Source organism: Microcaecilia unicolor, chromosome 5, assembly GCF_901765095.1.
Source record: "Microcaecilia unicolor chromosome 5, aMicUni1.1, whole genome shotgun sequence".
NCBI lineage: Eukaryota > Metazoa > Chordata > Amphibia > Gymnophiona > Siphonopidae > Microcaecilia > Microcaecilia unicolor.
The window spans coordinates 261701891-261727484 of record NC_044035.1 but is presented as its reverse complement, the minus strand read 5'-3'; the positions used below and the strand labels follow the sequence as shown (position 1 = coordinate 261727484).

The 25594-nt window shown below is 43.4% G+C and overlaps 1 protein-coding gene across 3 annotated transcripts in view; it reads right to left on the bottom strand.

The window, feature by feature from the left end:
• The window catches only part of TMEM45A (transmembrane protein 45A), an 80639-nt gene that overhangs the window by 19057 nt on the left and 35988 nt on the right, over positions 1-25594 (bottom strand). For 2 of the 3 annotated variants that reach the window (XM_030204082.1, XM_030204080.1), the window contains one exon: positions 601-812. In XM_030204082.1, the coding sequence (XP_030059942.1) occupies positions 601-790 (190 nt within the window). In that variant the 5' untranslated portion in view covers positions 791-812. Of the gene's footprint in view, positions 1-600; positions 813-22390; positions 22496-25594 lie in introns of those variants that run through there. The other variant, XM_030204081.1, reaches the window with a different exon arrangement.

The window sequence follows — 25594 nt, the reverse complement described above, 5'->3', positions numbered from 1 at the left end:
TCTGAAAGATGGAGTCCATTGGTAACCCTCTGATGAATGAAGCAGATAGCTTCATTGTAAGCTCCACAGAGCAATAACTGTCTCTAATGCGCATCTGGACAGCACCGTGTATGTCCAGAACATTAAAGAAAAAAATAAATTATCAATACTAGTAGCTTGCTTGATGCTTCCCTTCTCCCGTGTTGTTTTGTTGGTCTTGACATGGAGGAAGCAATGAGATGTATATTCCCAGACCTACCAAGACTCCCAATTTCACAAGTCATTTCCCATCAAAAAATCAGGATCTCCCACTGAGTGGCCTCCTGTCTAGCAACAGCAGGAAGCATCTTCATAAATCACCATCTTCTGCTACCACTGATCCCACACCCCACTGAAGCAGGAGACGACAGTCTATGAAGGCGTTTCTTGCTGCTGCTGTACAGGGAGACCAGTCCTGTAGCCACTGCCCGTGAATCAGCTGTGCTGGGTCATAGAAATGGGCGGAGTTGTGGCTGGAGCTGAGTGAAGCAAAGGGCAGGGCGGAGCTGGGGTGGGCTGGGGGGACCCTAAATCTCCCACTGAGTTGACTGGCCCCCTTGACAGCTCTGCATTCCTACTCACCTATCAGTGCAAAGACTGCTTTCACTATTCCTTCGATAATTTCAGCGCGCTGAAATCCAGCCTTCGACCCCAGGTAAAAGACTTTCTTGTTCTTTCTGCAGGCATGTTTCAGCGGGAACTTCACTGACCACCAGAGGCCGAACAGCAGGAAAAAGCTCCCAGGAAGAGCATGGCCTATGAAATTTGCCATGATTTCTAGGATGTAAATATACCTGGGGAATAAAATGAGCAGAGTTCACTGAATTTATCACCAAAAGTAGAAGCCTTTCTGAGCAAGTTTAGGAGAAGAATATGGAATCAAAATAATAGAGCATCTTTCCTAAAAGCAAAGCCTTCAAAAAGGGTATTGGGGGTGGGATAACCACAGAGTAGCAAGCAGAACTCTACCTAGAGTTACCACATTTGCCCTAAGGTAAAAGAGGATATATGCCCTGCCCCCTGTCACACCTGCCCCACCCCTGTCACACCCTACCACGCCCCCTGTCACTTTGACCCCTCCCCAAAGAAAGCCAGATTCCCTCTCTCACCCTCCATATATATCCCCTCCCCAATTTTCCAGCCTCCCTCCACCCACATGACTCCATTCACTACCCCTCCCCTCCTGTACCTTAATGTAGTGCCCTGGTGGTCTACTGGCCTCTTTGGGGCAGGAAAAAGCCCCCTCTTTCCTGCCTGGCTTGGCTGTAGACCTCTCTTGCTCCCAGCGCTGATTCAAAATGGCTGCCAAGAGTTCCAGCAGTGACATTGCAAGACTTCTGTGGAAGTCTTGCGAGGCCACCGCTTGAACTCTCGGCGTATTTTGGCTGGTTAGTGGACTGTATATCGTCACTAACTGGCTCAAGTTGATGCTGCATACTAACCAGTTAAATACCACTGAATATCTGGTACTGACTAGCTCAGTGGGGTTGAACTAGACAGCAGACTCTCCTGCCCGGTTAAACCCTTTTGAGTATCTTCTATCCCTTAAGGGGCCAACCTATATAGAGAATGGAGGAGTAGCCTAATGGTTAGTGCAGTGACCCAAGAGCCAGGGGAACCAGCATCAATTCCCATTGCAGCTCCTTATGACTCAACATGCTTAGTTAGTACTTGACAGTATTAATTTGCAATCTTTTGTCTGATTTTTATTTTTATTTAAGGACACCTGATCTACTACGGTCTGATTTGCAACCCCACTATCAGGATACCCTATCTTCCCTGTTTTGGTGATATCTTTGAAAGATACCTTATCTCAAACCATGCGCTTTTGAGCGACTGTCGGCCTTCTCCCCGTTTCTAGTTTAAAAGCTGCTCTCTCCTTTTTAAATGCCGACACCAGCAGCCTGGTCCCACCCTGGTTAAGGTGGAGCCCATCCTTTCAGAATAGGCTCCCCCTTCCCCAGAATGTTGCCCAGTTCCTAACAAATCTAAAACCCTCCTCCCTGCACCATTGTCTCATCCACGCATTGAGAGAGACGACTTCCCTATGAGGAAAGGCTAAAGCGGCTAGGGCTCTTCAGCTTGGAGAAAAGGCGGCTGAGGGGAGATATGATAAGAAGTCTATAAAATAATGGGTGGAGTTGAACGGGTAGATGTGAAGCATCTGTTTACACTTTCCAAAAATACTAGGATTAGGGGCATGCAATGAAGCTACAAACAAATCGGAGAAAATCTTTCTTCACTCAATGTGTAATTAAACTCTGGAATTCATTGCCAGAGAATGTGGTAAAGGCAGTTAGCTTAGCAGAGTTTTAAAAAGGTGTGGACGGGAGATCACGTGATGCACTGAGAGCAGCAGCAGTGTTTAGGCTGTGCTCCGGGGTCCCCTCTCCATAATTGCAGCCCAGACTGTTCTCAATTCCCCTCCTGTGCCAACCTGAGAGGGTGAACGTGATTCGGAAAAGTGTATGGAAGCTTACTTGGTGCCGATGCCTCCCGGAGCCATAAAAAGAAGTGTAAAAGGCGATAAAGGCAAATCGCCACCGACCACGGTCGAATCCAAGATGGCGGATCCGGCGAGCGAGGCGCAACCAGAGTTTTCCAAAAAGCAGCTTGCGCAAATAACTAAAGCAGTCGAGGCAGCTCTGGAACCAAGATTTGAGTCCCTTGCGGGCCAGTTGGGACAGATGGAGGCGCGTATATCGGAGACGGTGAGGCGGACAACAGAACTTGAGAAACGCATGTCGGAGGCTGAGGACTCATGGAATAAAAGCGCGCCGGCGCTCAAAGAACTGGAAGAGAAAGTAAGAGCGCAAGGCGAAAAGCTTGAAGACCTAGAGAGCAGAGCGCGCCGTTCAAATATAAGAATAGTCGGGATTCCTGAATCGACTCCAGAAAGGAACCTGGGGGCCCTCCTTGAAACATGGCTGCAACAGGAGTTTGCGCTCTCGGATAGCCGCGGGGCCTTCTGTATTGAACGGGCGCACCGACTGGGCAGACTTCAAAAAGAGAACTCAAAACCATGAGTTGTGATTGTGAAAATTCATAATTACATCCACAAGGAAGAAATTATGCAAGGATATAGATCCAAGAGGGACTCCTTAAGATACAATGGTGCACCGAGCTTGATCTTTCCTGATTATCCAGCGGGCGTTCAGGAAAAAAGACGACGCTTCCACCCGGTGTGTTCGAAGCTGGTGGAGAAAAAGATCCGATTCACATTGGCCTACCCTGCAACCTTAAAGATTCACTTTGGTGGCAAGTGGACTAACTTTGACTCAGAAAAGGCAGCGATGGAATATATCAACAAACAACAGACTGACCCCATCAGTGAGACCTGAGTGTATCCAGCTGCGAAGAGGACAACGTGGTGATAACGCACAGAGCGATTATGCTAGACTGACTAGGGACAGTGAACGTGAGGGGAACTTACTGGTATTACACATTTCTATGCTGTTTGTTTTAGAGGCATATGTATGAGTAATGTACGGATGTTTAGTTACCTCAAAGGGAGAGAGGACCCTCTGCATTAGGGTGAATCCTTGCGATGAACGCAAAATCATCGCCAAGTTCTATGGGATGTTTGGGGCAGGGGGGTTGGGAGGGAATGGTTGTTGGGGTTGGGTATAGGATGGTTATAGGGGAACCTTGTGAGCCATATAATAACACTTTTAGAGGGCAGGGAAGGCTACGGGTCTTGTCTATTGTGAGCGGAGATAAAGATGGCAAATGGGTGTGGGGGAGGGGCTGGGCTCCCATATCCATAGAACCTGATTACAGGGTGTTGTGGAACGATCATGTATTCATAAGGGTCTGCCCCTTATAAACTTATAACTTGGAATGTGGGGGGGATCTCCTCCCCAATAAAACGGAAGAAGGTCCTAACGCATTTAAAGCGACTTAACGCAGACATAGCTTGTCTTCAAGAGACCAGATTGTCTGCTGAAGAGCACGAAAAGCTTAAGAGAATGTGGGTGGGACAGGTAGATTATGTATCCTCAGGTCGGAGAAGAGGTGGGATTGCAATCTTATATCGTAAACATTTAGTGTACTCATCAGAAACTTTGTTAAAAGATGATGAGGGGTGCTATTTGATGGTCAGGCTGAATATTCAGGGAAAAGAACTGTACTTGCTGTCAGTATATGCTCCCACTCCCCAAACACCAGAATTTTTTCCTGAATTGATGCGGGCCCTCCTCCCGTTTCGAGATAAGGAGATAATTCTTGCAGGAGATATGAATGCTATTATGGACAACGAGGTGGACTGAACGGGGAGGAGGAACATGAGGGCAGATAATAGAAAGGGGCAGGATATATTGTCTTCTTTCACGACCTCGCTGGGGCTAATAGACACATGGAGAGCCCTGCACCCGGAGGGCAAAGATTTCACACATAGATCCCGTGCACATGGGACTTGGGCACGCTTAGATTACATTTTTGTATCGGCATCCTTATTCCCATGTGCCCTAGAAGCCTCCATAGAACAAATTATAATCTCAGACCATTCCCCGGTGAAGATTACTCTAGAAATAGGTGGGGGGAACCACACAACAAAACACTGGAGATTTCCTGGATATCTAGTGAAAGACGTAGATTTTACCAGTTTTTTTACAGGAAAAATGGGAGAAGTTCTCTTCCCACAACCAGCAACATAGAATGGACCCAGTCTTATACTGGTGCACTGCAAAGGCAGTAATGAGGGAAGAGGTTATCTCTTACATGGCGGCCAGAAAGAAAAAAGTGGCCGCTAGTATCATCAATCTGTCAGGGCAATTGAGCAGTGCCAAGCGCAAACTTTTAACCTCCCCCTCACAGACACATAGAGATAATTATGAAGCGTTGCAAGCTACCATAAATTCTTTAATACAAGAACAAACACAAAAGAACATCACATACCAGAAATTTAGATTACATAAACATGGGAATAGACAGGGTGGTCTGTTGGCCAAGTTGGTTAGTCCCCCGACTGGAAATCGTACTATCACTGCGCTGAAGGACGCGCGAGGGAATATGCACAATAGAACCAATGAGCTACTGAGTCTGTTACAGAATCACTTTAGAGACTTATATATATCTGCCGGGCCGCCCTCCATGGAGGAGGTGGACAGGTTTCTGTCCACTTCGGGGATGCCCCGGTTAGACGAGGGGACCCGTGATGCCTTAGAACTGCCCCTGCAGCTAAAAGAGCTCCAAAACGCTATTCGCAGCCTCAAGTTGGGATCGGCCCCGGGGATAGATGGATTCTCTGGGGAATTCTACAAAACATTACAGTTGTCCACAGGGCCGTGCCGATGCGGTAAGCGAGGTAAGCGCCGCAGGGGGGTGCCCACCTCTGGAGGGCGCCGCCGTGGTGCTTACCCTTGCCCTGCGCCGCCGAGGACTTTAAATCTTTTGGCACCAGAGAGGGGGGTGCCGCCGCTCCCGCTGCTCTTCATCCTGGCACCCCCTCCCCTCCCGCACCAATTTATTTGCCGAGCGAGCGCAGCACCTCGTGTGCAAGTAAAAGAAGCGGATCCAATCATCTCATTGGGCCTTCCCTCACTGTCCCGCCCTCCTCTGACGCAACTTCCTATTTCCTCTAGGGCAGGACAGTGAAGGAAGGCCCAATGAGATGATCGGATTCGCTTCTTTTACTTGCACACGAGGTGCTGCGCTCGCTATCGCGTCGGCAATTTCTTTTTAAAGACGGGTGGCAGGGAGAAGACGAGGCAGGGTGAGGGTGGGGGACAGATGTGGTGACCGTGAAGGCGGGGGGGGGGGGGGACTCGGATAGCAGAAGGGACTGGGTGGGAGACAGATGGGGTGAGGGGGACTCGGATGGGCAGAAGGGACTGGGTGGGAGACAGATGGGGTGAGGGTGGGGGGCACTTGGATAGCAGAAGGGACTGGGTGGGAGACAGATGGGGTGAGGGGGACTCGGATGGGCAGAAGGGACTGGGTGGGAGACAGATGGGGTGAGGGGGACTCGGATGAGCAGAAGGGACTGGGTGGGAGACAGATGGGGTGAGGGTGGGGGGCACTTGGATAGCAGAAGGGACTGGGTGGGAGACAGATGGGGTGAGGGGGACTCGGATGGGCAGAAGGGACTGGGTGGGAGACAGATGGGAGAAGGGGCGTGGAGCTGGAACTGGGGTCTGAAAAGTGAGCAGGAGGGAGAATGGGGTCATGCCTGGGGCAGGGGTGGATGGGAGAATCAATGGATCTGGAACTAGGGGCAGCCGCAAGTGGGAACTGGGAGCCGAAAAGAGGGGGCAGTGAGAGAGGGGGGATAGATCCTGGATGGAATGGGGAGTGAGAGGGAGGGAGGGCAGACCCTGAATGGATGGGAGGGGGAAAGAGAGAGGGCAAATGGTGAATCGAAGGAGCAGAGAGAAAGGGCAGACAGTGGATAGAAGGGAGTGAAAGAGCAGACAGTGGATGGAAGGGGGCAGAGATAGAGGGCAAATGCTAGAGGGAAAGGAGAGAGAGAGAGGGCAGATGGTGGATGGAAGGGGAAGAGAGAGATGGCAGACTGGGGCAGATGGTGGATGGAAGGGGCAGAAATAGAGGGCAGATGTGGATGGAAGAGACATTAGAGAGGGCAGACACTGGATGGCAGAGAGACAGCGAAGACAGATGCTGGATGGAAGGAAGACGGTGAAAAGAAGATGAGGAAAGCAGAAACCAAAGACAACAAACTGTAAATATATATTTTTATTATTTTGCTTTAGGATATAGTATTTTAGCTGTGTTAATAAATGTTTATAAATAGAACATGTAAATAAGGTAATCTTTTTATTGGACTAATTTTAATACATTTTGACTTAACTTTCAGAGAACAAAACCCCCTTCCTCAGATCAGGATAGGATACTGTAATAGCACTATACTGTATTGACCTGAGGAAGGAGATTTTGGCCTCTGGAAGCTAAATGTATTAGTCCAATAAAATGGTATTATTTTATTTTCTGTATTTGTTTTATTTCTATTTGTTAATTTGTAAAGTGGTGATTGGTATTTGTTAGTTTTTTCAAATTTACATCTGCTGTCTTTATATTTTGCACAGTACTAGGAGACATATTCTGTTTCTGTGGTGTTGCATTGTATGCAGAGTCTGGCATCGGGGGTTCAGTTTAATTTTTGTCTAAATAGAAAGTTTATGATTACTTATTCTATAGTGGATTAGGGTGTATCTGTGTTTGTGAAAAAGACATGGCTTTCAGTTGGCATTGACTGTGCAGGATTGACGATCTGTACTATTCTGTCTGGTTTCGTTTTACAATAGGTGAATTGATGTTCTAGTGCTCACTGTAGTGCTTAAGATGCTTTCCTTTTCCTTGTGTGACTCGTAGAAACGACTGCTTATGGTATGGTAAAATTGCTCTATAGGTTGTGAGTGTTTTGTATTCTCGGTATGCCTAGTACTGGATTTGGGGGGGGGGGGGGGGGTGTTAAACAATGACCGGTGTAAATAATTGGCAATACAAAATGGAGTCAAGCAGAAAGAAAATGGTTGCTTGCTGGACAAGCAGCAGTTGAAATATAATTGACCTTGTACAGAATGTGCAGAGGTCTGCAGAATGAACATGTGAGCATGATTCATAAGGAAAGAAATAACAGAGAACAACGATTGGCAAAAGAACTGAAACTTGTGGCTATAACTTTTGCAGATAAGATAAGAAAAAAAGGGAGTGAAAGGAAGACGCCAGATGGCCTGTATGAGAATCATGATTCACATGAAAAGAATAGAGCAGTGTGTGATGAAAAGAAAAAAACTGTATATAAACTGAAGGTGAAATGTAGTAGCAGGCAACTATAACTGCAGCTTTGTAACTGATGAGATTGTACTTGCCTCCTAGGCAACCTAATGTTGCGTAGCTCTGTCATGGCATTGGCAGTTGAATAAAAATCTTTTTCTTGGTACCATTTGTTTCTACATATTTTTTCATATACTATGAACTGAATGAACTGAGTTTTGGATTTAGTACAACTGTGGATTTTGTACAATTGGCGACCTGCACGAAGGGACTCCAATCCTTGGAGCTGTTGATTGAGTCCAGGAGCATCGGTCTTACGATACTGATCAGCTCGTAAGAAGTGCCCCTGCAATCTTCTGATCTCGTGTGAGGAGCCAGCGTGGTTGATTGATCAACGGTGCATCGGTCTTACGATACTGGCCAGCTCGTGAGAGGTGCTCTGCAATCTTCTGATTTGTAGACGGGGACTGCTTGGTTTTTTTTTTGTGAGTATTATTTTTTTTTTTGACGTCATTCTTTCTTCTGTATTATATTTCCTTACGCTGCTTGCCATTTTTCTGTTTTATTTTTTATTTTTTCTTGCACTCTTTGTTCTTTGCTATTATTTGCAATACTATTGTACTATATGTAAAATGGCTAATATTAATATTGATATTGAGGTTCCTGTCTCTTCTACAGCAGACGGTGCAAGCTTTGTATATGCAGCACCAGGATTTCGTTGCTGGGGATAATGTTGTTTATCTTTCTTGAATCTGGTTGTTAAAAAGGGTATGACAATTCATGCTTTTCTTTAAGTCTGATGGGTATAGTATTACGGAGGTTAAATACAAAGCCTCCCTTCAGGAATGTAGCCTTGATAGTTTTTTTCCTCCAGCTGTGCTGTTTTTTTTGTTTTGTCACGCTATGTTAACTTTCAACTTTGTGATTTACTGAAAGGTGCATGACGGCATTTTCTGAGGTTTAAAATAAATAAATAAATAGGAATTATTTAGCTGAGTTTTGGATTATGTAGTTATTACAAATTTTATATACCTTGCATACCAGGATTTTGTGCTATCCCAGTGCCCTTCTAGGCAACTGCCTGGGTTGCCTCACTTTGTTTCTCTTTTATTACATTAGATTTAATATTTGTATTCTTATAGCTCCATGCTGCACTTGGGTTCAAAGCACGGTGTATCTGTTGTAATTTACTGTGAGATTTATGGTATCGTGTTCATTTACTGACCATAGTCCCTAAAGAATGTAAAGAAAACCACAGAAGGTATCCCACACCCCACAAGCTAAAACATTGGATTTTAAAACTCAGATTTGTAGCTTATGTCAAAGTTACCGAGACAGCTTGTTGCAGCTTGTTTCCTCCCCGCTTCTGCACAGATACATTAAACAAACCCTGCATTCGGAAAAAAGAAAAAAAAAAAAGAGAAGGGTCCAGTTTGTGCTTTTCTTCAGGGACATATCAGCTGCCTGTAGCCATGATTCATTTGCCTTTTATGCAAACCTTATGAGTCTCGTAGGCAGTGCAAATCACAGCTGCTTAATTGTATTGCACTAAATTTGTTTTCCTCCACTGCAGGGGAGGGATGCAAATTCCTAAGTTATTCATGAGATTTGCAGACTATTTCTTGCCTATTCTCTGTACCTACCTCAGTAGGATTTGTACAATAAATGTTTGTCTAGTGAAATATCCCACGTGTATGTTCTGTACCCCAGGTAATTGAGATTTCAGAGAGATAAGTTTTAGGTTTCATGTGGATTTTCGTTGTTTCAGTGTTCAGTTGTTTGCTTAGGATGTCACTCTTCTTTCTTTTATTGATGACTTCCTCCCTCTGCTGATCTTTGTGTGTATTACATGCACAAGTTGCTTTGGGAAAGAAAAAAAAAAAAAAGAGAGACAGTCCCTGCCCAAAGGAGCTTACGGTCTAAACCAGGGCAGACAGACAAGACTCACAATTACAGACTTTAGTTTTAATAATGTGATTTATGCAAGGAACCGTTTGTCTACTAAACTACTTAATGTGTTTAATTCATCATGCTTGTGATAAATATATATCTGTGTTACTTTACTTTAAGCAATTGGGACTCCAGAGATATTGCCCCCTCCAGGGTAAAGGAATTTAGCTGAATGCTCAGATTAAGAAGTTGTTAATGTACCTTGAATGAGAATGCTTTGTGCTGCTATAGAACATTTCTAGGCACCTGCCTACTTGCTGACATCATCCTTGTTCTAACTTTTCTCCATAAATCATATGTCTCATGATTTTAGCTGAACGCTTAAACCTGGTTGTCCAGAGAGGTGAGGTGTACCATGATAAAGATCTAAATGTAAGTTTTAAATCATAGGGAATCACATTGTGAAGAAGATGGAAGCAAGTTCCCATTCATTGAAAGGTTACTGTGATGTTTGAAGCTTGTAAAAGATATACTGCCAATGTGCAAGTTGTGTGAATAGTGTGAATAACCACATGGCAGGAGTACATGATTATGTGCTACGAAAGTACACTTGTAAGTTAGATAGAAGGGTTGTGGAAGTGGACATATGTGGAAGTGTTTCAACAGGACTATACTGTTTGGGGATAGGCCAGAATAGCAATTCATTTTATTCTGTATTACCTATCAAAAGAAGCATGAAATTTGAGTATAGAATTAAGCTAATGGCATTTTATTAAGGGTTTGACCAGATATTGAGTGAATTATTATCATTTATGCCCTGAGGCCTACATAGAGGCCCTGTTCTGATTAATTGATTTAAAATAGATGCAGGAAAAACTAAATGGATACACCCGAGTGGAAAGATATGTATTTCTACTTCTGAATTGATAAATAATTTTTATAATTGGCATGTGACATTACACTTACCAGCGTCTGACATGAGTAAAGCTATGGAAGTCTCATTTTGGCATCCAAATATGTTTTCTTATGCCACACGAATTGTATTAAACTGTTTAGTTTGTTCCAAAAATATAGTACATCGAGGACCAGTTATTTCTCCTGGATCCATTCCAATTCCAACGGGACCCGGAGTAGAGTGGCATTTGGACTTTACAGATATGGTAATACCAGTAAAAGGTAAAAGGTATCTTTTAGTGTGGGTCGACGCATTTACAAAATGGGTGGAAGCGTTTCCGTGTTCAAAGGAAACAGCTCAAGTGGTGATAGACACCTTTTTGAAATATATATTACCAGCCCATGGATGTCCACAAAAATTGGTAACGGACAATGGAAGTCATTTTGTAAACTCACTGGTCAAAGATATGACTGATTTATGTGGAATACTGCATAGACGGGTGGCAGTCTATCGCCCTACTTCTAATGGCCTAGTGGAACGCTATAATGGCCTATTAAAAACAAGACTTAGAGTCTTACTAGCCTCATTAAATCGGGGCTCAGAAAAGAAATATACCTGGTTGGACTTATTGCCCATGGCTGTGCTACAGTTAAGGTGTCATCCAAGTACAAAATTACAGATCACACCTTTTCAATTACATACAGGACGAGACCCTAGAGGGGTACCTGTAAAAGAAATTGATACCGGCTTTGACGGTATAACTAATTATTGGAAACAAATAAATCCAATAATAAATTTAACTAGAGATATGGCAATTTGTAAATCGAAGGAAGCTCCTAATCTGACTTTTTCTTCATCTTTTTCAGTAGGTCAAAAGGTCCTTCGAAAGAACTTCACACATAAGACCTGGAAGGACCCAATTTACGTGGGACCATTTGAAATAAAAGAGCTAACTCACACAGCTGCAAGACTGTCAGACCATACCACCTGGGTACATCTATCTGATTTACGTAAGGCTCATGATCTAGGACTACCTGAGGAAATAGAAACCACTATTGCACCTCCAGAAAGCAGAGAGCATTGATTAACAACATTACCAGTGAAAAAGGATTATGAAGGCTTTTGTAATCTGTTTGCTGGTATGACTTACTTATGGACTCAATACATATGTTGAGAGAATTCAACATGCCTCAAAGACTCTTAATCTGACTAACTGTATTGTTTGCACTCCACTTGTCACTTCCGTACTTACCATTCCAGCACACATTCACCCTTACTCTATGATTAAGTTGCAAGGTATTCATAATTGTTTCAGTAATGGTACCTGCTATTTGGGTCTGGGTCATGAGCACAGACAATATTGGACCAATGTTACTGCTCAACGCCTGCCTTCTTTGTTTGCTCATACTATACCTGCACTAAACTATTGGTGTCTGATAAACTCTAGTTTACTTCAGGGTAAGATGCCTAATGTTTTATGTAATTATACTTATGACATACAATCCCGAAATTGGACTGTGTTACAAGGATCCTATGTCATAAATCAGACTGCAACATCCATAGCCTGTGCTAACAAAACAACTTGTAACCGGACACTGACAACCTCTTATGTGACCTCTACTAACCTTACTCTTACAAATTTGACTTTCTTCTTTTCATTATGTCAATTTAATGCCTCTTCTATACAAGCCATTACTGCTATGCCTATTGCGTGTTCTTCACTTAAGGCACTAAATAATCCTATTTTTCCTTTTTCTCAAACCTATGCTTTATATCATAACCTAACTTCTCTACAGTTTTTACGGTTAGGGGATTATTTGTTATGTGATAATATCCTGTACACTTATCTTCCATCATGTTATAAGTTCTGCACTCTTGTTCAACTAAATTTATTTGATTTGATCATTCCATTAAATGACACATCACATAGTTCCAATAGTCAGAGACGACGTAAAAGACATGTTTCTAGTACCTCCTTTAGTGCTTTAACAGGAGATGATCAAGCTTTACAATTAGCATTGGATTATATTAACAGTACCTATCCCATGACTAAGAAACGTCTAGATGCCTTGTCAGCCACTGGATGGCTTCCATTTGCAGGATCTGCCATTGCAGCTGAAATGGGTATGTCAATCAGACGCTTACAATCACTATTACATGTTGTAACACATGAATTAGATATAGCTATAACAGCACTCCAAGAGGAAATTGATGATACAGCGAGATATGCAATGCACACACGCATAGCGGTTGATTTCATGTTAGCCCAATCTGGAGGAGTGTGCGGCATAGTGAATGATACCTCCTGTTGTTCAGTTATTAGAAATAAATCAATAATTGTAAAAAATGCAATGAAGCGTATTGTTGACTTGGTAAAATTATCAAGTCAAGATTATGAAGGTATATTGGATACCTCATGGTGGGACTCAGTAAAAGGATGGTTTGGAGGACTGGGCCCATGGTTAAAAGGTCTTGTAACATTTGCAATTGTTTTTATAATAGTTTTATTGCTACTGGCTTGTCTAATTCCTTGCTGTATGAAAATATGTGGAAATATATTGACAAAAGTAACAGCCACAACCATGATCTCTCAAAAACAAAATGTAAACATAACCCAGATCAATCAGGAATTGATTGAGAAAAAAGAAATACACAATTTGTATGCTAGAGTATCTGCAATGAAAAAACAGCACTTGACAGAAACTGTATGCTAGCTATGACGGCCTCTAGAAAGGGAGTAATGGAAAATACTACATCCCTATAGAGCTCAAACATGCTAGACATACTATAGTGTTTGCCTAAATGTGTGAACACTGTACACAGTGTTCAAGGGAGGTATGTAAATAATTGGCAATACAAAATGGAGTCAAGCAGAAAGAAAATGGTTGCTTGCTGGACAAGCAGCAGTTGAAATATAATTGACCTTGTACAGAATGTGCAGAGGTCTGCAGAATGAACATGTGAGCATGATTCATAAGGAAAGAAATAACAGAGAACAACGATTGGCAAAAGAACTGAAACTTGTGGCTATAACTTTTGCAGATAAGATAAGAAAAAAAGGGAGTGAAAGGAAGACGCCAGATGGCCTGTATGAGAATCATGATTCACATGAAAAGAATAGAGCAGTGTGTGATGAAAAGAAAAAAACTGTATATAAACTGAAGGTGAAATGTAGTAGCAGGCAACTATAACTGCAGCTTTGTAACTGATGAGATTGTACTTGCCTCCTAGGCAACCTAATGTTGCGTAGCTCTGTCATGGCATTGGCAGTTGAATAAAAATCTTTTTCTTGGTACCATTTGTTTCTACATATTTTTTCATATACTATGAACTGAATGAACTGAGTTTTGGATTTAGTACAACTGTGGATTTTGTACACCGGCCCCGGGTGTCAACTACCCTAGCTACGCCACTGCTGCCGACGTCTCCCTTCCCTTGCACTCGTTGGTTCCCTCAGTGTCCCGCCTTCTTCTGACGTCAGAAGAAGGCGGACACTGAGGGAACCAAGAGCGCAAAGGGAAGGGAGACGTCGGCAGCGCTCCGCTTTCACTGACGCTGCTGCGACCGGAAGTAAAAGATTTAAAGGCCCCAGGGTGCGGAGGGAAGGGCAGAGAGGCATTGATGGGAGGGCAGAGAGGCATGGATGGGAGGGCAGGGCCCAGGGAGAGGACAAATTGCTGGAAGGGGAGAGGAGAGAGGATTGCTGGCTATGGATGGAGGAAGGAAGGGCAGAGAGGGACAAGGATGGACATGGGGGCCCAGGGAGAGGACAAATTGCTGGAAATGGAGGGGAGGGGAGAGAGGAGGATTGCTGGCTATAGATGGAGGAGGGAAGGGCAGAGAGGGACAAGAATGGACATGGATGGGAGGGCAGGACCCAGGGAGAGAGGAGAAATTGCTGGAAATGGATATAGAGCAAGAAATGAAAAAGAAAGGAGAAAAGTAAAGAAATAAATGGAAAGGAAGCCCTGGAAATGGAGTTAAGAGGACAGATAGCAGCAGAATCAGATACTGGACCAGCATGATTGAAAAAAGAAAGTCACCAGACAACAAAGGTAGAAAAAAATTACTTTATTTTCATTTTAGCGTTTGGAATATGTCCACTTTGAGAATTTACATCTGCTATCTTATTTTGCAATGTATAGCAATTTGTTTCTAAGAATATTGCTGACAATTCCTTTCAGTGTGGCAAGTGGTGAGCGATCATTTTCATGGGGGGGGGGGGGTGATCATTTTCACGGGGGGGGGGGCGCCAACTGATAGTCTGCAGGGGGGCGCCAGAGACCCTAGGCACGGCCCTGGTTGTCCATTGTCTCACCTCTAATGGATTATTACCAGGCGGTGATAGATGAGGGGAAGCTCCCACAGCATGAAAACACAGCTCTGATCACACTACTACTTAAACAGGGCAAGCCAGCAGAGGACCCTGACTCCTATCGCCCCATCTCTCTTATCAATGTAGATGTCAAACTTCTAGCAAAGATCCTGGCTAATAGATTAGCAGCGAATATCTCAGCCCTCATAAGTCCAGCACAGGTGGGGTTCATCCCCAAATGCCATTCTGTTTTACACGTGCGGAGAATTCTCTTAGCCATGGCCCAATGCACTGGTCAAAAAGAACCGGGTATGTTAGTTAGCCTAGATGCGCCAAAGGCATTTGACCATGTGGATTGGAGATATCTGTTCAGGGTGCTAGAGTGGATGGAGTTTCCAGAGAGATTCATTCGCCCTATAAGAGCACTATATGAAGGGCTAGGGGCACAAATAGTAGCAAATGGGGGGAGATCTGATTGGTTTCCGGTTCGCAGGGGAACAAGACAGGGGTGTCCCCTGTCGCCCCTCTTATTTGATCTTTCCTTGGAGCCCTTGATATGGGCTCTGAATGGTGCAGGAGAAATTAAGGGGGTGAACATTGCGGGTGAAGAGGTGAAAACACTGGCTTATGCGGATGACATTCTGCTGGTCCTGAGGGAGCCCCAGGTGTCTTTGCGACACGTTCTGGAAGTTGTGGGGAGATACGGGGCTCTCTCGGGGTTTTCGCTGAACCTTCAGAAGTCATGCGCACTTGCCCTAGATGCTGGGTTGCAAAATACTTGGCAGGGGAGTTTCCCGCTACGTTGGGCAGATACAGAACTAAAATATCTGGGAATAGTAATTCCACGGGACCTGTCGAAGCTATATAAACTCAATATTGGCCCAATGATGGAAAGCATGAAACTTAAATTGACGCTGTGGCAAGCTCTTCCACTCTCTCTATGGGGGCGGATTGCACTCTTTAACATGCTTATGGCTCCGAGGTGGCTTTACCTTTTTCAACAGCTTCCACTGTTTTTGAAATGGAAAGAGGAGCGGGTTTTAAACAGGCTAACGCAAAATTTTCTCTGGCGGGGCAAACGTCCCAGACTGCTTCTGTCAGTGATCCTCACGCCAAAAGAACAGGGCGGGATGGGGCTTTTGAGTTTAAGGAACCTTTCGATAGCATGCGCAATGCGGCATGTTAACGATTGATTCCGGGGAACAGCGGAGTTTTCTAATACAGTGGCTGAGACGTCAATTTTCCCCGGGACACACTTCTACAAATCTCAATTCCTAGTATTAAGACTGTCACTTCTACTGATTCCTTGCCCAAGTCGCTGTGAAAATCCAGCCCTGTTAGATCTTCCAGACCTCCGTCCAGATTCTTCAGCGCTTCCACCGCCTCAACCATGATCGATGAAAGAGAACCAACTGATACTTAATTAGAGATTTACTGTTGCTGTTTATGGACATTATAGACTCATATTTTGTTTTATTTCCAGTTTAGCCATAATCCTGATTGAAAAGTTCAATTTTATTTTGTTTTTCTTGTTATTCCCTTTCTAGCTAATGACTCTCTATTATGAATGGACAGTCAGAATTGGACTATAATTGTCTTTATTTTCTCTTGTTGTATTGGTTTTGAAACTCTTTTCTGCCATTTCTATTTATGTAATTTAAATTGAAGTTGATATTGCTCAGACACAGGGGTAACAACAAACCCTAATACTGGCTAAGATATCATAATGTAGGTGTAAACCCTGTTAGTATCAACCAGTTATGCATTTGTTTAACTTTGGTGTAGGCTTACCTAAGCTGCATGTCTTTCTGTAGGTTTGACTAAGCTCCAAGTGGGGTAACGGATATATAAAATGCTTCCCATACTTCCAGGTCATTATGCATATGTCAAGATCCATGCATGTCCTTTGTTAATATAAATTTTCCTAGGATTGACCATTTTTGCTGTATGAGGCAACCTCATACTTGCTATCCACTTTTTAGTGCTCATGATTGGATGCCAATGATGAGTAATAGTAAGGTCCAGGAATTCCGACCTGTTTAAGGATTCTGAATACCTACAACCTAAAACAGCCTGCAATCAGAGTACTAACCATATATTTGTTGAGCCCATAACAATGCTTAATCAAAACCACTATTCCTTCCAAGGACCACTGAGACAGATACATTAGATTATCTCCCCATGCACTATGCTACAGATACAATAGAAGCCATAGAAAGACCTGAAAGTGTTTATTAGCATGATCCACCTGAAATTGCTATTACCCACATACCGATACTTCAAGAGATTTTGTAGATGAACTCATGGATTTGTCCCATTCATAAAACCTTTCTTACCACATGTTTGAGCAAGTCTCAAGAGGGGTGACATCATGATTAAGGCCCAAGGGATTGGGTAATATAAAGGGAATTCCATGCGCCCCAAATAATATATCACCTGAGAATGAAGTTTCCTATCTTGCACCATACCTTCTAGCAATTTGTAAGACCAAAACTCGCCCTCTCGTTTGATAGCTTGCCACCTTCTGGAATGGATGATGACAAGCTTGACGAGCTTTGTGTCACCCCTTCCCAGATGGGGTGACAAGTGGGGAATGTATAATTATGGTACAGCCAGAGACCCCCCCACTGGAATGGTGGCGGGCCCAGTCATAGAGCTCAGGCCATTACAGACCTTGGCTGAGTCAGAAATCTGATGGCTGACATAACTGGGAGCTTACTGGAAAAGTATGGCCTAGTTTGTAGCCCGGATTGAGGCCTAAATAAGCTAAATTAGGAAAAGTTAGGTCAATAGATATGGAAACGAAATGGAGGATTTCAGCACAAAATGGAAGCCGTATCTGTTACAAAGTGGAATTTTCTCTAATGTAAGTTAGAAAAACAAGTTGAGAAATGAGACTTTCCTGTGAGCAGGATTGTGGTCAGCCATGGTGTGAGAAAGGAAAGGTGTAGCTGGATGCAGGGTCTTGCTTAAGATTTGTGGTCAAGCGAGCTAAAGACAAAACCATGGTAGCAAGATAGAAGCTACTCATTAGCATGAGCCAATCAGTGACAACCATGACATTAGCATAGATCCAATCAGGTATATCTACTGTCATATTATCCATATCCTGAGGGCACCTATAAAAATCAGGGTATTTCCTGGTTTAAGTTAGAGAGAAAAGGGTTGCCACTCTCTCTCTCCAAGGGAAACCAATGTGTCCAGCAGAATTGACAAATTACCTAATTGCTTTCCCTTGTAAAACCTCTAATTGGTAAAAGAAATTATAAAAGATTAGGAATTAACACCTGTTTGCAGCTGGATTATTATATTCCTATAATTAATTGATTGTACGTGCCTGTTGTCAATCACTGATTTGACTTGTATCATGGTAAATAAACTCCTCATCCCAAATGATGATTTGTGGGCTTCACTTAATGATGAAAGGCTGTAAGTATAAATGCTTTTGCTGTATCAGGCTATCTTTCGCTGCATTGTATAACTTGTAATCTAAATCCAGTTTGTCATAAGGCTGGTATCTTTTCCTTAGACCTAATGTCTCTCTTAGTGGCAATTCCTTTTAGAACTTCACAAATCCTTGATTACCCCAGTACTAGTGCTATTTAGAGATGGAGTCAGATTTAAGGTCACTCCAGCCTTCTTGGGGGGCTCTGGACCCCTCAATTCACAACAATACACACCAGACCAAACCTCTAAAATACTACCAATACATCGATGACATTTTTATGATTTGGACGGAGGGTGAAGAAACTCTGAAACAATTTTATTCTGCCTTCAATACATACCATCCTACAATCAGATTCAAAATTGACTACTCCCCATAAAAAGTCAATTTTTTGGACACCACGGTCTCAATCAGTGATGGCTGTATACAAACATCTATATACAAGAAACCCACAGACAGATGCAGCTACCTCCACAACTCCAGCTTCCATCCTTCACATACAAAAAGATCCATCATTTACAGCCAAGCCACAAGATACCACCGTATCTGCTCTGACCCAGGGGATAGAGACAGACACCTTAAAAGCCTGAGTGCATCCTTCAAACAGAAAGGCTACAACCCCAAAATAATCTCCAAGAATATACTGCCTCCTCCCTCAAAACACCCAGGGAGAATCTGCTACAGTACAAGGAGAAAAAATCCACAGACAGAATTCCCCTTGTAGTGACATACAATCCAGAGCTGGAAAAACTGAGGAAAATCATAAGAGATCTACAACCTATACTCCAGGAGGATGAATTACTGAAAGAGATATTCCCATCCCCACCAGTACTGGCCTTCCGACAACCACCCAACTTAAAACACAAGCTAATCAGAAGTAAACTTCCATCACAGACTGAAAAGGAACAGAAGGGCACACGTCCCTGTAATGTATCCAGTTGCAAACTAAGCCAAAATATTTCACAGGACCCCACAGTTACCCACAAAGGAAAGATATTCAACATAAAGAGATCTTTCACTTGCTCATCTTCCAATGTGGTATATATCATTCAGTGTAAAAAATGTAACGAAGGATGTTATATTGGAGAAACAGGCCAGATGCTTAAGACAAGATTCAATTTACATAGACATCAAATGAACAATACGGCCAGTAGGGCCCCCACCCCGGTGGGACAGCACTTCACAGAACCAGGACACTGTACCAGTGATTTCACAGTGAGAATACTGAAAGGTAACTTTAAAACCATACAAGAACGTAAGACCTTTGAAGTCAGAATGATTGAATATTTTAACACCCAACAGAAAGGACTTAACAAGGACCTGGGGTTCCTAGCCCATTATAAACCATAAAGCTGTATGTCTCTGTTGATCACCCCACCCCTCACCTATCCACACCCATCCTGTTAGAATATCAATGATATGCTTTGATGTCCCCATGCAAACCTCCGACCCACCCCCATCCTCCCACCCTGTCAGACTGTCATAGTAATGCTTGAATGTTTTCACTTATATACACTGTCAGCTAGCACATTTGCTTATTTCCGATCTGACGAAGAAGGGCAACCTTCGAAAGCTAATCAAGAAATGTATTAAGTTATGTCCAATAAAAAAGGTATCATCTTATTTTCTTTTCCATGTTTTATTTTGTTTGATTTCTATTGATAACCTTAAGAGTGGACTAACACGGCTACCACACTCCTCTACTGTAACCATAGAAAGGCAGTATACCAAATCACACCCCCCTATATGAGAACCTCCATTTTAAGTGCCTCTGTGTTGTGTGGTGAGAGTGTATTCTATAAGGGTGTCTTTCACTAAAGCTTAGCTCGAGTTATCTGCAATAGGGACCATTTTATTCCTATGGGCCCTGCTGCAGATAACTCGAGCTAAGCTTTAGTAAAAGACCCCCTAAAACAGCTTCTGGGTGCCTGGATTCCATTCTAGAATATTAGCATAACATTGTCACACCTTGTATTACACACTCCAGTCACAGACCTGATATAACTGCAGTCACCTAAATGCAGCAAGGGTCTGCACAGCTTACAGTATCCTGTGAGTAAGTATGTAGTCGCCGTATCTCAAAAAAGATATAGCGGATGTTTCCTTTTTCGGCAATTCCTCTTTTTAATAAGATTTATTATCTTCCTCCTTCCTCTCAAGTTGGGGCAGTGCTCGTGGGTCCTGGTGATCCAGGTCAGATATTGAGACTGGAATTCAAAATTTATCCGCAATACTGGAATACTCTTTGACCGATGTATCTAATCGAGGGACATTTATTGTTTCTTTCGTATTTGAACAAGATCTTAATGCAGTAATGAGATTGTATTTTAGGATCATAGAATTTGGATATATCCATATGTAGCAAAGGTTACACAAGATAGGAGAAAGTTATTTTTGGTTCTCAGGGAAAAGACGAGGGCTCTTGGAGCATCTCTTCTACTGGCATACCCATGCAAATGTTTAGCTCGGTATTTAGGTATTATGTGTTTTTATGTACCAGAACAATTGAGAACTATTTTGGATATGAAGAAACTTTCCGGTGGATTGATGGAAACAACTGGTTAAAGCTAAGAAGTATACGTGGGTTTAATAGGGTTAAGTCTTTCCTGTGTTTGTTACCTAATTTGGAGCCCTGTTTACTAAGCTGCATTATAGGCGCGTTAGCATCTTTAAAGCGCGTTAACCATGTATATGCCTACAATATCGCTATAGGCATCTACATGGTTAGTGCGTGGGCTAATTGTAGGCATGCTAAAAATGCAAACGCACCTTAGTAAACAGGGCCCTTGATCTCCTTATTCTTATTTCACTCCCCCCCCCCCCCTCTTTAATTGAGGTCTAAGGAAGAGAGTATGGAATTAGTTTCTATATAGTTGGGGAGGTGTTTTTTCTTAAAACTTTTGCCTTCTTTTCTCTCTGCATTTCCTGCAGGCAATGACAGAGAAACGGCATAATCACCTATGAACCCCCATAAATCAAGGGGTAATGTGGAAACCAGCCAGCACCTCCAGCATAAAGGTTAGAAGGAAGTGTCATCATGGAGAAGACCATAGCCAAAAGGCAGATTCCATCCATGACCATGGTTACAGGCCTTCTTCCTCCCAGATGTAAAAGAGACAGACATGAAACAGAGAGAAATAAGCACTGTATGATAAGCCTAGGTTACATTCTATCCTTTACTTGTGTAACACATAAACAGAGCTACATTATCAATTAGTGTTTGTGCTTCAGCCTCTTTACGTGTTCAGGGCCCCTTTTACTAAGCTGCTTAGGTACCAACGCGCACCAAATTGGAGTTACCACCCGGTTACTGCATGGCCCTTGTGGTAATTTCAATTTTGCCGCGCATCTGCTATGCGCATCTGAAAAAAATATTTTTTCTTTTCTGGCGTGCGTAGCAGACGCACGCCAAGTGGCATCTGACACGCATAGGTCATTACCACCCAAATTCTTTACCACTAGGTCTATGGCTGCACATCCATTTTCGGCAAAAAAAAAAAGAAGGCATTTTTTTGCAGGCGCGCTGAAAAATGGATCTACTTGCGCCCAAAACCCGTGCCTACACTACCACAAGCCATTTTTCAACACACCTTTGTAAAAAGACCCCTCAGTTTCTTGCTCCTAAAATACACACATGTAAACCTCATCCCACAAGGCACAGGCTAACATCCTAGTGCACCCCTTAGATAATTCTGTCTCTCTGTGTCAGGTGTTCAGCGCTGCTGCGTCTGGTACCGCTATACAAATATTAATAATAATAATACTTTTCATAGAATGGCAATCACAGAAGCACCATGCCAGTGTTGACATGAGAAGTCTCCTTAAAATGACCAAGAATTTCCTCTGAGCACTTTAGAATATACCATCTTAGCTGATTACAAGCCAACAAGCCACAAGTGGAAAGGGGCTTGCAAATTAACCCTTTCATGCAAGAACGCCACATCATGGAATGTCAAGAGTCTGTCTCAGCTGGTATGCAATTTGAGGGGGGGGGGGGACAGGGTCTCAAAATACCGATCTCATGTCCAAGCGATACAAAGCCAATCAAACTTTGTCATACACAATGCACAGAGGAGGAATGGGCTTTACTTACAGCAAGCTGAAAAAACTACAGAGATCTCATGCCAGGTCACTGACCACTCCCAGCTTTTCACCAAGAAAAACGATGATCTCTTCCTTTCTGCTGTATGTAGTCCACTTCCCCTCTCTTCTTCCCAGCATCATGCTTAATCATTAACTGAAGCACATGAGGGAATTACCTGACAACCTCCTGGGAGTGACAGCTACACCCAGTGTGTGTACAGAATCTAGAACAGGCTAGATCACTAATGTATTTTTTAAAAGGAGAAAATCCCTCAGAAACCTGACGGACTGAAAAGTCCCAGGCTTGCAACTGGTCTAATGAAGAGCCGTTGCAAAGTTTCTATCATGGGGATTGTCTTGACTCTCCTACTTTTTTTATAATTTAAGGTGCTCGATGCTATGATTCAAAATAATAAGCATTCAAAACAAAACCTCAAAAGGCTGAATGAAAGCTACGCTCCTAAAAATGGTGCTGCTTTAGGAACGTAACTTGAATAATATCGCTTATGGATAGCAGCACTCGTCCCTGAGGAAGCCACTTGAAGGTGAAACGGTGGCGCCGTTGGACTTAAGTGTTGCTCTTTTCCCACTGGCGCTTTCAAAATTCAGCCTTTTGAGGTTTTGTTTTGAATGCTTATTATTTTGAATCATAGCATCGAGCACCTTAAATTATTTTAAAAAAGTAGGAGAGTCAAGACAATCCCCATGATAGAAACTTAGCAACGGCTCTTCATTAGACCAGTTGCAAGCCTGGGACTTTTCAGTTCGTCAGGTTTCTGAGGGATTCTCTCCTTTTAAAAAATACATTAGTGATCTAGCCTGTTCTTACCGTATTTGATTTGTATTTTACTTACCTTACCTACACACTAGATTTACTGCACTTCTCCATAGTGTGTGTAGAGAATCTCTTAGGTGCAAAGCAATGGCATTCAGGAGTCCTTTTACAAAGGCGCGTTGAAAAATGACCTGCGGTAGTGGAGACGCGTGTTTTGGGCGCGCTGTGACAAGGCTACTGCCAGGGTGGCTGGGATGAAGCATTTAGACCCTGAAATACAAGTACCAGAAGCCATTGCAAGGAGGGAGGCAGAGAGTAATCTGGTTTCCTAGCTCCAGCAGAGGGAGCCAGGGGGATAGCCAGGCTGAGCCTATATTTTCGTTCCGCCCTAGGGGGAGGCGGAGGGAAGAAGGTCAGTTCCCCTGGATACGCAATCAATATACCATGCGGCCCAGCTGGAATAGAGAGGGGCCCATGGAGAGGGAAGACGATGATTGGATGGATTATATAGAAGGAGGGGTAGATCAGGGGGGAGAGGAATCCCAGGGGGGGGGGGGGAGAGAAGCCTCTATGGAGTGGGAGAGTTCCTAGGCAGGGATGGCCAGCTGCTGAGGGTTTGGAAGGGTGTTGGAGGTGAGAGAAACCTGCTTTATTGAAAGCCTGATGTATTTGGAAACCTGCTTTATTGGAAGCCTGATGTATTTGGGAAGACTGCTTTATTTACCTGCTTTACTGAAAACCTATGTGGTTGGAAGCTGTTTGTTTGGGGATAACCTATGTACTGAAGTTGGTGACAGCTGCTATTGGCTTGATAATAAAAATCGTTTAACCTAGCCATTGTCTGCAGTTGTGGTGATATCTGGCAAACAGCTGGTGGACGGCTCCACTTTGCTGGGAAGCAATGGACCCTTTTCACAGCGCACAGAATCATTTTTCAGCGCACCTATAAAAAATGCCTTTTTTAAAATTTTTGCCGAAAATGGACATGCGGCAAAATGAAAATTGCCGCCCGTCCATTTTGGGTCTGAGACCTTACCGCCATCCATTGATCTAGTGGTAAAGTCTCACGCGGTAACTGGGTGGTAATGACCTACACGCCTCAAATGACACTTGACGTGCATCCGATACACGGGTCCGAAAATTATTCGGACACGCATATCGGACGCGTGCCAAAAATGAAATTACCAAAAGAGCCACGCGGTAGCTGGGAAGTAACTCCATTTTGGTGCGCATTGGGGGCACATAGACGCTTACGCAGCTTAGTAAAAGGGCCCCTCAGTGATCTCCCCTCCATTTTCTTTAAGAATCACATTTTGCCATTTGAATATGCATATAAACATCCCTGTATAAAAACCCAGTTAAGTGCAGACCTTCTGGTACAAGCTCTATTATTAGGCTTTAAGACTATTAGCATCAGCGTTGCTTATTCTAGACATAGAACAAGAAATTACAGCAGATGAAGAGAATATGGCTTATTCAGTCTGCTTATCAACACCAACTACTAAGCTCGACAATCCCTTCCTCTCCTTTAGACACCCTCTGTGCTTGTCCCATGCTTTCCTAAATTCAGATACAATCCTGTCTTCACACCTTCACTGGAAGGCTGTTCTACACATCCTTACATTACTCCTGAGTCTTTCCCCTTTCAACCTCATCTTATGAACCGTCATTACAGTGCCACCTTACCCTTGAAAGTGGCCCGCCTCCTGTTCATCTCTATCTTGGTGGTATTTAAAACATCTCCACCATATCTCCCTTATCCTTATCTTTGTCCAAAGTACACATATTTTCAGGGATTAAGCTGTAAACAAAAAGAAAGTGGATGGGGGGAGGGGAACAGGGACAGGCTAGGAAAGGGTGTGAACCAGTGGTGTAGCCAACTACACACTGTGGGTGAACTACAAGCAAAATCGGTGGGCACAAAATTTATTCTCCATCCCCTCCCAAACTCAATTTAAAATATAAATACCGTAGCTGGTTGGGATTCCTCACTCCCCCTCCCCCATGTTCGCCTTCCTGCCTATTTTCTCAGCTTCTCTTAGCTTTTCCAGATATTGATGCGTGATCTTTTGTAGTTTATAAAGCCTAACCTCTTTGTCCTTATTTTGTCAGCTACTTCTTTAGAAAACCATAGCAACCTATTTCTTCTCTTAATTTGATTTCTAACAGAGATTTGTTGCCCTCACAATACCTCTTTTCAGTCTCTTCCCTCCACCCCCTCCCCCCCCGCCCCCATACTGCTCATCTACTTCCCCTAGGTTTCTCTTCCTGCCATCTTGACAAAGTTAGCTTTCCTGATGTTTAGCACCCTCCATTTTGGATGAACCCGGGGGCGTAGCCAGACACTCAATTTTGGGTGGGCCTGGGCCCAAGATGGGTAGGCATAAGAACTCCTCCCTATCCCACAGTGATTTGGTCTCTCCCTCTCTTGCCTCTATG